This window comes from Crocodylus siamensis, chromosome 5, assembly GCF_052110815.1.
Source record: "Crocodylus siamensis isolate JL-2025a chromosome 5, ASM5211081v1, whole genome shotgun sequence".
Taxonomy (NCBI): Eukaryota; Metazoa; Chordata; order Crocodylia; family Crocodylidae; genus Crocodylus; species Crocodylus siamensis.
In genome coordinates this window covers 113,577,938-113,593,287 of record NC_143399.1, presented here as the reverse complement: position 1 = coordinate 113,593,287, position 15,350 = coordinate 113,577,938, and the positions used below count along the sequence as shown (strand labels likewise).

The 15,350-nt window shown below is 44.8% G+C and overlaps 1 protein-coding gene across 4 annotated transcripts in view; it reads right to left on the bottom strand.

Annotated features, from left to right (window-relative positions):
• Nucleotides 1-2,971, bottom strand: part of EZH2 (enhancer of zeste 2 polycomb repressive complex 2 subunit) — a 75,280-nt gene extending 72,309 nt beyond the window's left edge. For 2 of the 4 annotated variants that reach the window (XM_090049966.1, XM_090049968.1), the window contains exons 1-2: nt 2,855-2,971; nt 1,754-1,819 (exon numbers count right to left, since the gene is read on the bottom strand). In XM_090049966.1, coding sequence (XP_089906092.1) covers nt 1,754-1,819; nt 2,855-2,961 — 173 coding nt within the window. In that variant the 5' untranslated portion in view covers nt 2,962-2,971. Of the gene's footprint in view, nt 1-1,753; nt 1,820-2,786 lie in introns of all 4 variants that reach the window. The other 2 variants (XM_090049970.1, XM_090049969.1) reach the window with 2 other exon arrangements.
• Between the last annotated feature and the right edge of the window lie 12,379 nt (nt 2,972-15,350).

Below are 15,350 nucleotides of genomic sequence, written 5' to 3'. Positions count from 1 at the left end.
GACAGCAGCTGGCCATAGCCTGGGCTAGCTGCAGCCAGGATGCTGCAAACTACAGTGCTGGGGATATGGAGCCCCATGCAGCTAACATGGGTGCGACAGCTGGGCAAGCACTTCTGGGTGAATGGCTGGGAAGGGGCCTGGGGCAACACAGGCCCGACCCTCCCTTGCCATCTGCCCAGAGGCATATGTGTGCAACCACCACCGCCACAGAGCCACTGCTGGGGCTGTGGAGCCTAGCACAGCTGCCTGCAGCTGCTCCATCACCTGCTGCAGCTGTCCAGAGTCCAAGCTGGCAATGGCAGGCAGCTTGGAGGCTACAAACAGCTGCACTGTGGTCTGCAGCTGTGCACACACCTCTCAGCAGACAGCAGGGGAGGGGCTGGCGTTGTGCAGTGTAGGCCCCTTCCCAGCTGCACGCCCAGAGGTATACATGCAGCCATCGCCACCAGAGACAGTGGCACAGAGCCCAACACTGCAATTTTCAGCCTTCCGACTGCCTGACAGCTAGCCAGGCTCTGGGCAGCTACAGGAGGTGGTAAGCAGGCTGCAATCAGAGCCCTAGCACCGGCTCTGTGCCAGCAATGGGAGCATGCATGCCTCATCGCATGGCAGGGAAGGAGCCGGGGCAGCGCAACCCCAGTACATCCCCCACTGTCCACCCAGAGGCACATGTGCAGCTGCCACCAGCAATGAGAATCAGACCTCTCGTGGGTCCCACACCTCTGGCATGCCAAGTCAAGGTGTGGGTGGAGGTTTGGTGTTTTCTGGCCGTCGGCCAAAAAAGTTGCTGACCCCTGCTTAGACAATGCCCAAGAGCTCATGACAGCCAAGACAGTGCTTTCTAATTTACAGTACAGAGAAGTTACTACATACATTGGCTGTCCACACACACTTTCTACCGCAAATGTACTCTTAATGTACATTAAGAACATCCCTACAAAGCATTTATTGCAGAGTATCCAGGTTACTGCAAATTCATCCCTTAGCTTACTAAGTAGCAGATTCCCCAAATATACAAACATTAGCAAAAGCACAAGGATATGCTTTCTACATTATACATTATAGTCTTGTTAGTGCTTGATCCAGGTATACGAGCAAACTGGATTCTAGGCTGACACACACAAGCCTTCCACAAAATTCCATTTAAGATTCTTTAGTAATTCTAATGAGCAGCAAAGTTACTCTGATTTCGATCTCAGCCTATTAAGAAAACAATTTGTAAACTGAGCAAATTTGATCTATGAGTCATTGCCACAGCAGGCAGTCCCAAAGCACCTGTCACAACTATATTTTAAAATCTCTATAAAGAAACCAAACCTTGCATATATCCTATTATGCTAAACTAGGATTTTGAAATGCATCAGAAAATGTAGCTGTTGATACCTCATGTTAAGTTTTAAAGAATGCTTTTAAAAGAAACCTCTGCCAATACCCCATAACTTTTGGGGGGATATTTTCACAAACTATCTTTTCATAATTCTCCCTACAGCACCCAAACAGTAGATGGTCTTTTTGGGCAAGAGGAAAAAACACAATAAATAAATAAAAACATCTGACTCAGTTTAACGTTCAGTCTTGCACAAACACAGAATGTTGAAACCAAAATTCTGCGTTTGTCCGCATTAAACTACTTCAGAAAAAAAAAAGTATGAGGTACGCGATCTGCATCACTGATCTTCGTAAGGTCCTAAATATTCAAACCACAACAGACCAGATGGCAGGTACTTTTAGAACACTGCATACACGTACTCACCCTTCACAACATGCTTTCTGGTTACCACAAATAAACATCCCAGGAGCTCCCAGCTGGATATGGACACTTGGGACAAAGAAAAAGAGCAGCCTTTTAATGAACTGTTACAAGTGACAGGCAGGTTCCAAGAAAGTCCTAAACCCTGGGAACAGAAGAAAGCCCCCAGTTTGGAAATCAAGTGAGAACTCGCATCAGTTTAGGTCTCAAAACTTATGGCCAATCTCCGCAGCACGCCCCATACAAATCCTTTTCTGCAAAGAGGGGACAATTGTAACTTGAGGCCATGGAAAAAGGATTCATTCTCCCCCACTTCCCTTGGGAGAGGGGAGAAAAGGAAAAGCTGAACTCCAGCTTCCTAGTGGCAGGGGGGTTGTGGGGCTGGAGTACCAAGTGGCTGCATAGCAGAGGAGCCCCCAGAACAAAAGCCTCCAGCCCTTCCCCTGACACTGCCAGTCCGCCTGCCCACCCACCCCGTTAAGTCTTTCCAGTCAGAACCAGGCGCCTGTGAATCAGCTCTCCACCTCCGCCACCTACCCTGGGCATGAATCATTTGCCCCAAGTTGGAGAGAGCTCCCCAACCCTTCTGCTGACATCTATGGTGGAGACTCAGAAAAGGAAAAAAAGAGCGAGCAGAGGGCTGGGAACAGCCCCTGCTCGGCTCAGCCTCGACAGCTTTCCCGCCATGGCCGAGGGGCCGGGGCTCGCAGCGTGTCCCCGCCGGCTCCCGAGCCGGTCGCACGCGGCCGCGTTTGCCCCGCGCTTCCCCCAGAGGCGCCGGCAGGGGGCGGGGGAGGCGGCGCGTGCCTCACAATAGCGACCGGACCTGGCGGGCTGGGGGAGGGGAAGCAGCGACCGCGGGGGCCGCCCGGGCAAAGCGGCAGCTTCCGGCAGCGGGCGGCGCACGAGGCTGCCGCGGCCCCGCCGAGCCCGGAGCAGGGGTGCCCCCCAAGAGCCCCTTCGGGCGGGATCCCGAGCCCCCACCCCGTGCCCGCGGGAGACAAAGGGCGCTGTCACCCGGGGGGGCGGCCCCCACCTCACAAAGGGGGCGCCGGTTATAAAAAGCCCCCGTCCCCCAGCTCCGCTGAGGTGCCGTCTCCTCACCCGCCGCCGGCTCCCGCGAGCGCCTGCCGCTGCCTCCAGCCGCCGGATTCACCCTCCCGGGCGGACCGAGCGCCAAAGCCAGGCGGCCCAATCCGCGTCGCGCTCATTGGCGACAACCAAGCGCCGCCCCGATTGGCCGGCCGCGGCGGGGGGAGGAGGGGGCGCGGGAACCAATCCACAGCGGCGGGGGGCGGGGCAGCGCTCCACACGTGCGGGAGGGAGGGGGGGCGGAGGAGCCCTTTGTTCTCGCGCTACGTGCGGGGAGGGGTAGTTTCAAGCGTCCCCCCTGCGCTGGCCCCGCTCCTCGCCAGCCCAGGGCGCGCGCAGGGGGAGGAGAGGGGCTGGGGGCGCGGGAGGGAGCCTTGAAACTGTCATTTGCGTCACGGAGGGAAGGGGCGGGGGAAGGGCTGCCCTTGCTCGGCACTGCCGAGTTTGAATCAGTTCGAAAGTGGGAGCTGTAACGGTTCTAACCGTCGCGCCTGAGCGGCGCGCGCGGGAGGGGTACGAGCGGGGGGCGGGCTTGGCTAGGCTGGATTGCCCATGTGCCCCCAGCGCCTTCTGTCCGCCTGTTGCGACCCAAGCGGCCCCACCGCCGCCGCTCCTGCTGCTGCTCTTTCCCCGCCGGATCAGCCCCGGCTCGCTGAAGGCCCCGCCCCGGCTGACACCTGCCGGGAGCCGGCCTCGGGGACCAGTCTCAAGCCCAGTTGAACACCGTCCCTAGCGCAGAGCGGGGCCGGGAGCAGCCTGGGCTCCTCAACTCTCCCAAAGCCCCTTCGCACCCTCAGTGGCATTTTTCTCCACATCCAAGGTGGCAGTGCAGCCCCGTGGCCATCGCGAAATTCTCAACAGGCCCCTTGTTTGCTAATAAAAATGCTGACAAAATCTCAACCAGCTTACCGCACTTGACAGGATGCCGCATTGTGCATCACAGCTTTTATCCAGGGCTTTTAGTAATGTCCCATCTTGCAGCATTACCCAAAACCTAATGCCACTGCCATCAACCTTCCTCTCAGGCCTCTAATTTGTGGACTGCTGTCAATTTGGTCCTCACTACACCTCAAGTGAAGGCCATGCTTAAAGTTTTCCTGTTCCTGTTTCTTCATCATCTCCACAAAAAGGCTGTCCTGTCCATCTACACAGCCTTCTCTCTCAGGCTGTTGTCATCCCATACTCTTGCCTACTATGGAAGCCTTTTCCCTGGCCCTCTCAAGAAAAGGGTTTTTTTTCCCACTCATGCCAGTTCAAAAGTACAGTAAATACGATTTTACCAGCTCAGCACTTCGGCTGTTTCACCTTTTTTACATCCCAGCTCAACTTTATTAAATGGACCACGCAAAAGCCACTTGTCAGCATTTTCACAGTTATTCATAGCCCATCCCCATATTACCGGTTAGCTCTTTGTCATTGTCAGACCCTCACTCAGCTCCCAAGACTCATTGGCCTGGTTTCATTGGCAGAGTTTCTTGTTAAATTTCATGTTACATTCTCAATCAGAAATCTGCATGCTTTCTCCTAGGCTGTAACTCAGGCTTAGAAGAGGCTCCTCTGAGTTCTTCAAGTCTTTTCTGAAAACTGTCTTCTGCCATTATGCCTAAAAATATCATTTAGGCAAATAGGCATGCTGAAATCACTGCCTATTGCTGACAGGGATCATTTCCTTGTACTTCTGCATCTGTTTATCTGTATTTATCTGTTGTCGCATCTTATATTGGAGGTTCTTTGGTGTCAGAGAGCCAGGTGTCAGTGTTGTGTTTGTACCACACTAAGCACAAGGGATCCCGAATGTGACTGAGGCTCATTGGTCCTGCCATAATGTATTCATCTGTAATAATGACAGCCACATTCAAACAACCATGAGTTACCCCTCTCCCAAATAATTACATCAGTGAAACACCATTTTTTCAATAATACATTCTGGGTGCTTTTTGTTTTCCCATTGCTGAATCTTTAGGGTTCACTTCAAATTTACAACCTTTCCCCAGCAACTACAAAGACTAGAAATGTATTTGTCTCTTAATTTCAGCAGCCTGTGTTTCAACAAAAATCTCAAATATCACAAGACTTAAAGAAAATCTTCTGACCTGATAGAACTACAGCTCACTCTCCTTTGTTTTCTGATCCTGACATTGAGTCAATGTTAATAGTTCTTTTTTATTGTAACATCTTCCTTTGCAAATAAAGAAGCATAGCAGTTACAAATTCTCCTATCCCTTTCTTAATTCCAGCAGAAAAAAAATGATAATTTCAAAAGATTCCCATTTGTGATTGTATTTACCAAAATTGGCACATTTCTAAAATGTGATCTATTGATCAAATCTGGATATAAGGCTATTTAAAACTACCCCAAAATGGCTGCCAAATTTAAGATGGCCACCCAGTTCTTTGCTATTGAGAATTTGAGACCATTAGTTTGTTTTCAGTGAGGAAGCATAAAATAGTCCTAACAAATAAAGTTAAAAATAATTTATTGTAATTGGTTTAGTTAATTGCATTACTGAGAAATTAATATTAAACTGTTGACAGATCCTCATCTCAGATGTCTGCACTTCAGTGGAAAGTTGTTTGTGCCTGTAAGTGCGGGCATGTCTACAGGTACAATTAATGTGACTGAATAAACTCTGGTGCAATGTGAGCCAGAGCAAACTAATACTGGCGGCACTGTCTACACATGCAGTTAAGTACAGTAATTTTCTCCACTGTTGGATAGTACATCTGTCTGACAGGACTATCCAGCAGCTATGTAAATTAGTCTACACTGGCCCAATCACCGTGCATATTTAGACAATGACACTTTACTGCACAGTAAAGCACATGTAGATGCATCCTGTTTGGAGTTATCTAGTGCCGATTAGGAAATCAGAGATCAAATGCTCTGAAAGGACTGTTTTGTTTTGGGGGGGGGTTTGGGGGGGAAAGAAATACTCTTTCCGTTTTAGCTGAATTGTGTTGCCTTGATGTGTAAGATCTAATCAGAAAATAACTCTTAAAAAGCAGACTGTCTGATCATCAGTCTCCTGCAAACAGCCTGAGTGTTGGCAGTTGTTTGTTCTGCTCCAAGGTGTTTAAAGTTGCAAAGCACTGCTTGTAGACTTTCCATTCTCACTGAGCAAAACCACCCAAGTGGCTTTCTGTTTCTGACTTATTTTCATAATGGAAGAATGTCTTTTTAACTAAATGTGCTTCTCCAACAAAGGAAAAGAAGATGTCAGATACAAAAGATATAATTCATAATTTATAGAATATCATTTGAATGATTAAATTGGTATTTTGCAAAGTTATTTCATGCATTTTAGTATATTTCTTGATGAGACCATCTAAATTAAAGCATTTGAAAATCATGTTAATGCTAAAAATGTTTAAATTACATAACAATGGAAACAAAATCCAAGTCAGAAAAAAAAATCTGATTTGGATTGTATACATTTTTTTAGATTATTCTAAACATTTTTATTTCTTTGTTCGTCATTTTCCTGGTTTGCTCCTGTTTCCTTTGACAAAATCATATGAACTTTGATAGAAGGAGGATTGGGTCCAACCCACCAGTGAAACGTGCCTGTTTTTTGATGCATGAATCAAGTATTACATAAAGAATTTGCAGAGTATTGAATTGTTATATCCTGTGAGTCAGACATCTCAGCACTGCATTTAGCCTTAAAAACATTTTAAAATGCCAGAAATGCAAGCAATTCTGATAATTTATATAGGGGCGAACTAATAGCATGTCTTTGTTTATTCTTAAATTACAGGCATCTGGTGGAGAAGGGGATACAATAGTGTAAACAAAATTAAATCAAACACTGGTAGGCTCTAAGTAGAACTATGTTTTTTAAATGTGAAGAAAGGTTTTTTTGTTTTTTACAAATATGGGCTTCTGATTGTCCCTCTAATAAATTCACTACCGATTTCTGCAGTAAAGGGCCTCTGGTAGTATCCCTGTCTGGAGAAGCCAGGCAGAATCAGTACAGGAATTCCTTTAGTTTGAAAGATTCCACTTTTTTTAAGGCAGGCCGAGAACACTTGTTGATTGGATGTCATACAGGGCTTCCTGCTTGGCTAGCAGTGAGTACAGTACATGTGAGCGAACTCCACCCCTATTGCCTGACATCAGGATTATTGGTAGCTGATGCTATGGCTCTTACAAGGAAGTACACAAATGTTTAAATTTATGCCTTGTCAGCTATTTCATAGCTGTCCTCTCTACTTTGAGACATGGCTGCAGCTAGTAACAAAGTAGAGGGTTTTTTTGCGGGGTGGGTCTGTAATGTTGCATAATTTAGTACATTTTAAGCATTAGTTCGTTATATATGACTGAAATTCACCGGGTCCAGTCCTGCTTCTATTAATTAAATTAGAGAAGGAATAAGTACATTTTTTAATTTATCAAAGGACCAGTACTCCTTTTTCTTTACATGGACCCACACTCTCAGAACACATGGAATAATCAAATTATTTGTTATAGCAGGCAGACAATGGGTGTGAGCTATTTAAATAAGACACTCTCCAGATCTATAGTGGCAGCTGTAGCTTAGGCACACCCATTCTTCCCTTCATAATACTGCTGTGCACATTTTCCAATATGCTGGACTTCAAGCATATGAAATTTTATCTAAGACTCTACAAGATCTTCCCTGTGAAGTAACTGGTTACTTCTTTGGAAAGTGGTGTCATATTATCCTATGAAATCAATAAACTATCAATGATAACTTTAACAATGAGATTTCATGATCCAGATACTTCACTCAAATGCATGTAAATTCAGTGAGACTGTATATATATAAATGTCTGTTCTACAGAACTAATATCTTCATCAGACCACCAACAGCAACAGCTAATCTGGTCCAATGCTCCCATATTTTAAACACATTCAATTGGCTGTTTATGATTATTTATTTTTCAGAATGATTGATTTAATTATGTTTGCTCACTGTAGTAATTTTAACTGAGAATGTTATAATTCACCACGTGAATATCAACTTTGTTTAAAATAACATTCCTTTTTAAATGTTTTTCCATTAACATTTTAATGCTACTTTTATAATTTTCACAGAAAAAATGCAACCTTATAAACAATTTTGAAAGTTATTTCAGTCTTCTATATTTTCTTTAGATCTTACTTTAGTAATCAAAATGATACAGATATCTATTTTCTATACACATAGGGCAAGCATGCTTTTAGTCAAACTGACCTTTAGTTTAGATTTAGAGAACAAAAACCAAGAAAACCAAAGTCTCCATGAAATAGACAGCGTGCTCACAACCTGAATCAAATATTGTATTTTGAGCATAAAACACTAGTGTAAAATCTGAGAATGTAAATCACAGCTAGAAATTTAAGTGTAGACCTATCCATGACCTGGAGGTGTTGAAAGCAGAATTCAAGATTTTAAAAGTTCATTCAGTATGTAGCAAGAAAAAAAGGTACAACAAGAACAACACAGATAAATACACTACTGGGCCTTTAGCTATCACAATATAGGGCTAATATATCAAAATGCTCACATTTCCTTACAATTCATGGCCTTCTTGTCTCATGCTGCAGCTGCCATCACATGCAGCTAGTTCTTAGCTTTCCAATTATATTAGTTGCATCCCCTATTGACATACGAACTATCAGACATTTAACTGATTATTTGTCTCATGTCTTCATACAGAATATTCACTAGACAAAGATGCCTTCCGGATTATTGATCAGTTCACCTTCCACAGAGATTGCAAGACAGCATTTTACTACAAAACATCCTGTTTCAGGAAAATGGTTGTATGACACACAAGAGTGGAACCGATAGCAGCACAAAGAATTAAAATCTAATGATATGACACTAAAGATAATACCGTACATGATAATATCTTTTTTGTTTAAAATGGAGAGGTTTGAAGAAAAACTTTTTTGTTTCTGGTATCAGAAGGTCTGTCTTGTGGAAAAAGCAGTGTAGCTAATTTCTCTTTAAAATTAATATTATTAACATTTATTCTATCAGATAGAAGAAAATGTCTTCTATCTGATAGAAGAAGACGACAAAGACAACAAAGAAGAAGATTATTAACATTTAAAGTAGTAAATTTTACTCTATGGAATCATGCATTTCAGGTTGCAAAGTCAGCTGTTAAAGAGAAAAACTGACTCTTATGCAATGTCTCATGTAAGTGGCCATTAGGTAACAAAATTTAATGGTGCCTGTATAACTAATTAAAGACTTGTAAAGATGAATGTAGTTATAAAACCTCTCTTTGTTTGTCCATTACCTGCCCTCTGTATGCATTCTCCTCACATCTAGTTACCCTCATACTTTTGTATGTATTTTCCCTATGTGTACTGTTTCACCTTTGGCTTCCTCCTTACAACCTGAACCTCCTTTTTTTCTCCTTTTGTTTACCTATGTCTAATCTTTTCTTTTTTCTGTAATAGCATTTATTTATAGCCTAGGTTTGTCTAGTCTTGACAGTCTAAAATGGCAAAGAAGTTTTAGTAGCTACATTCTCCTTACATACTTTTTATAAGATGTAATCCAAATAGTTTATTTATGTCCTCACAAATCCAAAGACTAATGATCATTTAAACCTAATGCAAATATGGCTTTACAGCATACCTGATGAAATAGAAAAATTCAAATTGCAATGATTAAGTAGTCAAAATCCACAGGTTTAAAGTTAATTTAATATTTGGCAAACTGTTAAATTTTCTGTTAAGTATAATAAAAATAACATCAACATATAATACACTAATAATATAATATAATTCTGTTAAGTACTACATATACTTTTCAGGTGCAGGTGTTCTTTAAATCAGCGGTCATGTTAGGATATTGGTCTTCCAACATCCCTCCATAAAAATAAACTCTGTCCCCAGTACTTCTTCACAATTAGATGCCTCTCCCAAAAAAAGGTATCAATGTTCAAAATGTGACTGAGAGTGTCTTCTGGGCTAGTATTGAATGTGTCAATAGCCCATAATAGGCTCCTTCTGTCTGACCTTTTTGGTTTTGAGGAATAAAACATGGTGCTATAGGTTCATCACCTGTGGCACTAAAATGAAATGTGATTCACTATAAATTATGCATGTTTCTTAATAACAAATTAAATATTTTCAAGTATTTTCTTAATATTTTCATTTATTTTCACTAATGCATTGTCTACTGTTGACTTAACTCTTCACTAGGAAAAGAGGTGTATTATTCCTTAATGGGTGTACCTACATGTGTGCTTTAATGCATAGTAGCCTATTTTAATGCACATAAAACAACACTAAAAAAACCATGGGCATTCATACACATACTTTGTCGTCCTGTGATGCTCTGGAGATCCGCTGCTTTAGAGCAGACTCAATTAATTGAAAATGGCGGTGGTGCGCTTTTGAACTAAAACACCTCTGATGTGTTTTAGTTCAAAAGCACGCCACCCCATTTTCTCAGAGCTGACATACATTTTGCTACTTCTACAATTGTGAGTGTCGCGGCGCCAGGTGCTTTTCAAAGTGCCCAGTGCTGCAGTGCTTACATGTGTAAAAATACCCCATGCTATTTAGTTAATGCACATTAAAATAGGCTAATGTGCATTAAGCATCACTTAAAAACTGTTGGCACTTATACACGTGACAGACCTCTGCTCCAACACATGCTAATTAGCACCCATCTAACCAAACTCAATTAATCCAGTCTGCTGTGAATCTGCTGGAGCATGCTAATTATTGCTCTCCAGCAGCTTAATTACAACTTTTCAAGTTACAATGAACAACATTAAGACAATGTTAAGACATTTATAAATTGACACCCTGTTTCAACCTTCCAACCTGGATTTCAACTTTACAATGCTGGAAACAGCTGCATCCAGCTGGTAAGTTTGGTGTGGGGGAAGGATAGGGAGAAGGGAAGGCATGTTGTGGGGGACAGATCAAAGCCCTCCGTGGTGTGGAGGGGCTGGGGCAAGTTGCTCATCTGGTGGCTCCCAACGCTCATCCAGAAGCGTGTGCCCCCAGATCGGGGTGAGTGGTGCTGGGGCTGTGCCAGGCTGCACTCTGGGTGGGTGGCAGGGCCTATGGGGGTGCTATGGCCCCCCATAGCCTCTGCTCTGCTGCTGCCCCGCCCTGTCCCACCCCATTGCCTGCCCCAATCCAAGGGCACACCCCCACATGCCCTGCTGCAGCTCACCCAGCCAGGGCAGGTCGGGTGCGGGATAGAGCCATGGGTTGCCTGATGGGGGGGCAGTGCTTGCTGCTGCACACCGCTTGTCCGGAGGCAGCGCAGCAGCCCCTTCCACACCTGTCCCACCCTGCTTCACCCTGGCTGGGCAAGCGGCAGGAAGGCATAGCCGCCACTCCCAGCACAACCTGGTGCAGATCCAGCCCCACCCACCCCACCCCATGCAGATCCAGGGGCACACCCCTCCATGCACTCCCAGATGACCGGTGGGAGCCGCCAGACAAGCAGCTTGCCCCAGACTCAGCCTCTCTCTCACCCCGCTATACCCCTTCCTTTCCCCCTCCCCTTCCACCACACCAGACTTACCAGCTGGATGCAGCTGTATCCAGCATCATAAAGGAACCAATCCTCCATGAATAACGTTGTTCCTATGGGAAAATTGGTTTCAAGTTATGATGTTTCAATTTAAGATCTGTTTTTCAGGAACCAATTGCAGCATAAGTCTGAGGACTACCTGTATGCACTGTCCCTGCATCTCAAAATGGTGGCAGGGGCACGTTAACTAAAGCCCATTGAACAAGCTTTAGTTAAAGTTAGGGCTGTGCAAAACAGCACCTCTTCATTTTGACTTCAGTTTCACCATTTCAAAGGGACAACGTTTTGTTTCACTGTTTTGAAGCACTGTTCCGTTTCATTTAATCAAAAGTGTTTTACTGTTTCGACGCTGTTTTGACACGTTTCAACATTTTGCCTTTAGGCTATATTGGGGAATCACACAAATACCTATAATTTTGTCATTTCTTGCCTGATTTGCATGCAAATTGCAGGGATGTGTCATGGGATGGGATCCTCAAGGATGGCCATGTTACCCTAGGGCCCCTCGACCATGCCAATATGGCCCACTGGGCACCCTCTATTATCCCCTGCCACTTCTTGATGTAATGGTAATGAGTAGGGAGACTGCCTTTAAGCCTACTTGAGCATGGTCCTGTTGGATTTCCCTGATCCCCATGGGTCCTGGACCCTTTGTGGGTCCCATTTCAAAATAGGTGTCCGGGAGACACCCCAGCCTTATGAGCTATATGTGTGGCTCCAGCTGCCCCTTTACCATGTCCCAAGCCTCGCAGATGGCATTGACGTTGTCCAGTCTAGGCCTTGCTGTGATTTGACCCCCTTGTCCTCTCTGGGCTCTCCGCAGCCCTGTGTCCATGCCTCACTGGCATCTGGGCTATCCACAGCCCTGTCTCTGTGCCCCTCGTGCCATGCCCTCTCTGGCGCCAGGGTCTGTACACCCCAAATGCCGTGCCCTCTCTGGTGCTGGGGTCCCCACGCTGCAGTGGGCCCCCAATGAGGCCTCTTCCTTCCCCAAATAGCCTCACCCAAACCACCGGTTGTTATGAAATGGCAAACAAAACATAAGCTCCTGGGCTGTAACGTAACACATATGTTCCCATCATTCTCCACCCCTTTAAAAGAATCAAACTTTGCCCCAGGCATTCCCAGAAGTTAGACTCGCCCTCAGGCCTCTTCCCCTAGCTCCCTGTAGGAGGGCTCCTTCCTGCTTGGCCTCTGGCAGCAAACTGACCCCCCTAGTTCTGGCCTGGGGATTTATAAGGGCCCAGGGCCCTACCCGTTCCAGTCAGCTGACAGGTCCAGGTGCAGGCTATTTGCTCTCTAGCCTGTTGCCCTGATAATCTCCACCTGGGCTTCAGTCTGTCTCTCTGGGCTCTCCCCAGGCAGTTTCTGCTCGTCTAGGAGCAGGCACTTTAGTGTCCTGTGACAGGATGGTAGCCCCACCTGAGGGCATGAAACCTGCCAAGTTTCAAGGAGATACATGCAGGGTTTTTTGTGAAACTGCACCTCAAACTGTTCAAAGCAAAACTAATACCACTTGCCGGCAGCAGCAGCCTGCTGGAATCCTGCACACAGATCCGGGGACCCGCTCCCTCCAGGAGGATTCTGGCACTGCCCCGCAGCCCTCCCAGGGGGCGCAAGCCCCCGGATCTGTGTGCAGGATGACAACAACCTGCTACTGACAGCTGGGGCCAGCGCCAGCACTGGGTTTTTCTCAGCAGCCTGCTGAAACCCTGCATGCAGATTGGGGGTCAGCGCCCCCTGGGAAGAGCTGGGGAAATGATCAGATTGCTTGGGGAAGTGATCAGAGAGCTGGGGAATCAAACAGGGAGCTAGATGTCAATATCAGAGCAGTCCTTCCCCACTCTTTCCCCTCCCTCTCTTTAGTTTCTGTTTAGCTGCAAGCAAGCCGGCTTCAAAACATTTTGAGTGCCCTCATTTCGTTTTGAAGCTGTTTTGAAGCCTTTCATTTCATTTTGATTTTGCTATTTCAAGTTCGAAACAAGTCGAAACAGCTTCGAAACTAAACACCCATTGAAATTTTGCACAGCCCTAGTTAAAGTGCCCCCACCACCATTTTGAAGCACAGAACGCTATATACACTTGACACTGCAGGCTCTTTACTTAGAGCGGCTCTCAGAGCCTCTCCAGTTAAAGGACCCCTCCCCCCGCCCCTCCCCCCGAGTACTTGTATAGACACCCTGTGCTCTTTATTTAATGTGCATTAAGACAGACTAATGCAAGTTTTCTTAGTACCTCACAATGGAGGCCACCTATACACATGCCAGATGTCTGCTCTGATGTGTGCTAATTAACATGTATCAGAGCAGACTCTATTAATTGAGTCACTCCAGCAGCCCCCATGTCACATCTATTCAGCATCCCCACATTTCAAAATGGCAGCAAGGGTGCTCGAACTAAAGTTCAATGAACGAGCTTTAGTTCAAGCGCCCCCACCACCATTCTGAAGCATGGAACACTGCATACCTAACATATGATAAGAACACACTTTTTCATAATGAAGATAAAATATTAAAACATGTTAGGTACTGTATGTTACCTAAGATGTATTAAGTAATGCTTCTAAATCCTAGCTTAGATAAAGCAGTGGACATCCCTGTAGAGGTTATACTCATTTAATATTTTTCCTCCTGCTTTAACAGTTTAGATTTAATTCATTTTTAAACAAAACCTGAGAACTTAAAGAGCAAGACAGAATCTTCAGAAAGACATGGGCATGCTATGCTACTCTTTACCAGCCCAACCTAAGTCTAAATGCATTTTCAGAAAAGGGTTATACAGATCCATTTGCTCTGGTGGGGGGCTGTCAATCAATGTAATAGTTTCTGGTTCAGGATTTATAAATAGTTGACAGTCATAATAGAGGGAAACACTGAATTTGATTCTTGATTTATGTGCACATCTCTGCTCATGGAAATAAAACAAAAATGAACTCTTGCTAATTGAGAAAATAATCCATTTGGGAAGATTTTAATGGTTTGGGAAGGAGAGGGTAACTATTGTAGTAGCACAGCTGGAGGGAAAGTTTGAATGTATAAATGTCAAAACAAAACATTTGTGCTAGGGACAGAAATTACACATAGACAACTGGCAAAATGGCAGAAACCGGTCTAAGATAAACCTGGATGGGTGTAGTATCAGACTTAACTAATTTAGGTTTAAGAGGTTTATTGAACTGCTGTCTCAGATCCCCTCCAGATTCAAGTTAACTCACAGTCCCCCAGCATCCCAGGATGCTTTGCACCCCTCCCACAAACCCTTACCTCCCTCACATTGTAGGTGGGCTAGGCTTGACCTAAGCTGTGTGCTCCAGCTGAGCAGGGAGACATGCTCTAGTGCCTGCCAGCTTCTGACCTGGCCCACTGCAGGCATGTGGCTACATTTCCAGGATCAAAAGTGAGTGTCTGTTAACTTGCTTATCAGTTCAATCTATGCATCTTAGACTAACCTGCAAAGAGTGAATCAATTCAGCCTCAGGCTTAATGACTGTACTTAGCCTTGTACGATAGTACACCAAAACTAGTACATAGTGATGCAGAAGCTTGTCACAGGGTGATACAATTAACTTTCATAGTTCACTTGAACTAGAATCTTGACTTCAGGTGTAGGCATGAATGATGACCAATGAGTAACGGAAAAATGACTGCTTTTAACTTGTATCAAATTTGCATCATAAAATAAAAACAGTCTTCTATCTAGTGATTTGGAAAACTTTTATGAGTTTCTTCTCTGGGGCCTTCATATTGGATCCAAATCATCCAACAAGAGAAACTAAACTGAAGGGACCAATTTTATACATGAATTTTAAACATTTGAAAGAAAGTATTTTGCCCAAATTAATGTTGGTAGCCACATCTTAATGAAGTATCAACTGCTGTCAACAACACAGGCAACTGCTAAAACACATTCTACAAATTATGTACAATAGACTGCATTTTGCTCTATGTTGCACTGGTGTAAATAAAAAGTAGCTAAATGCAGAATCT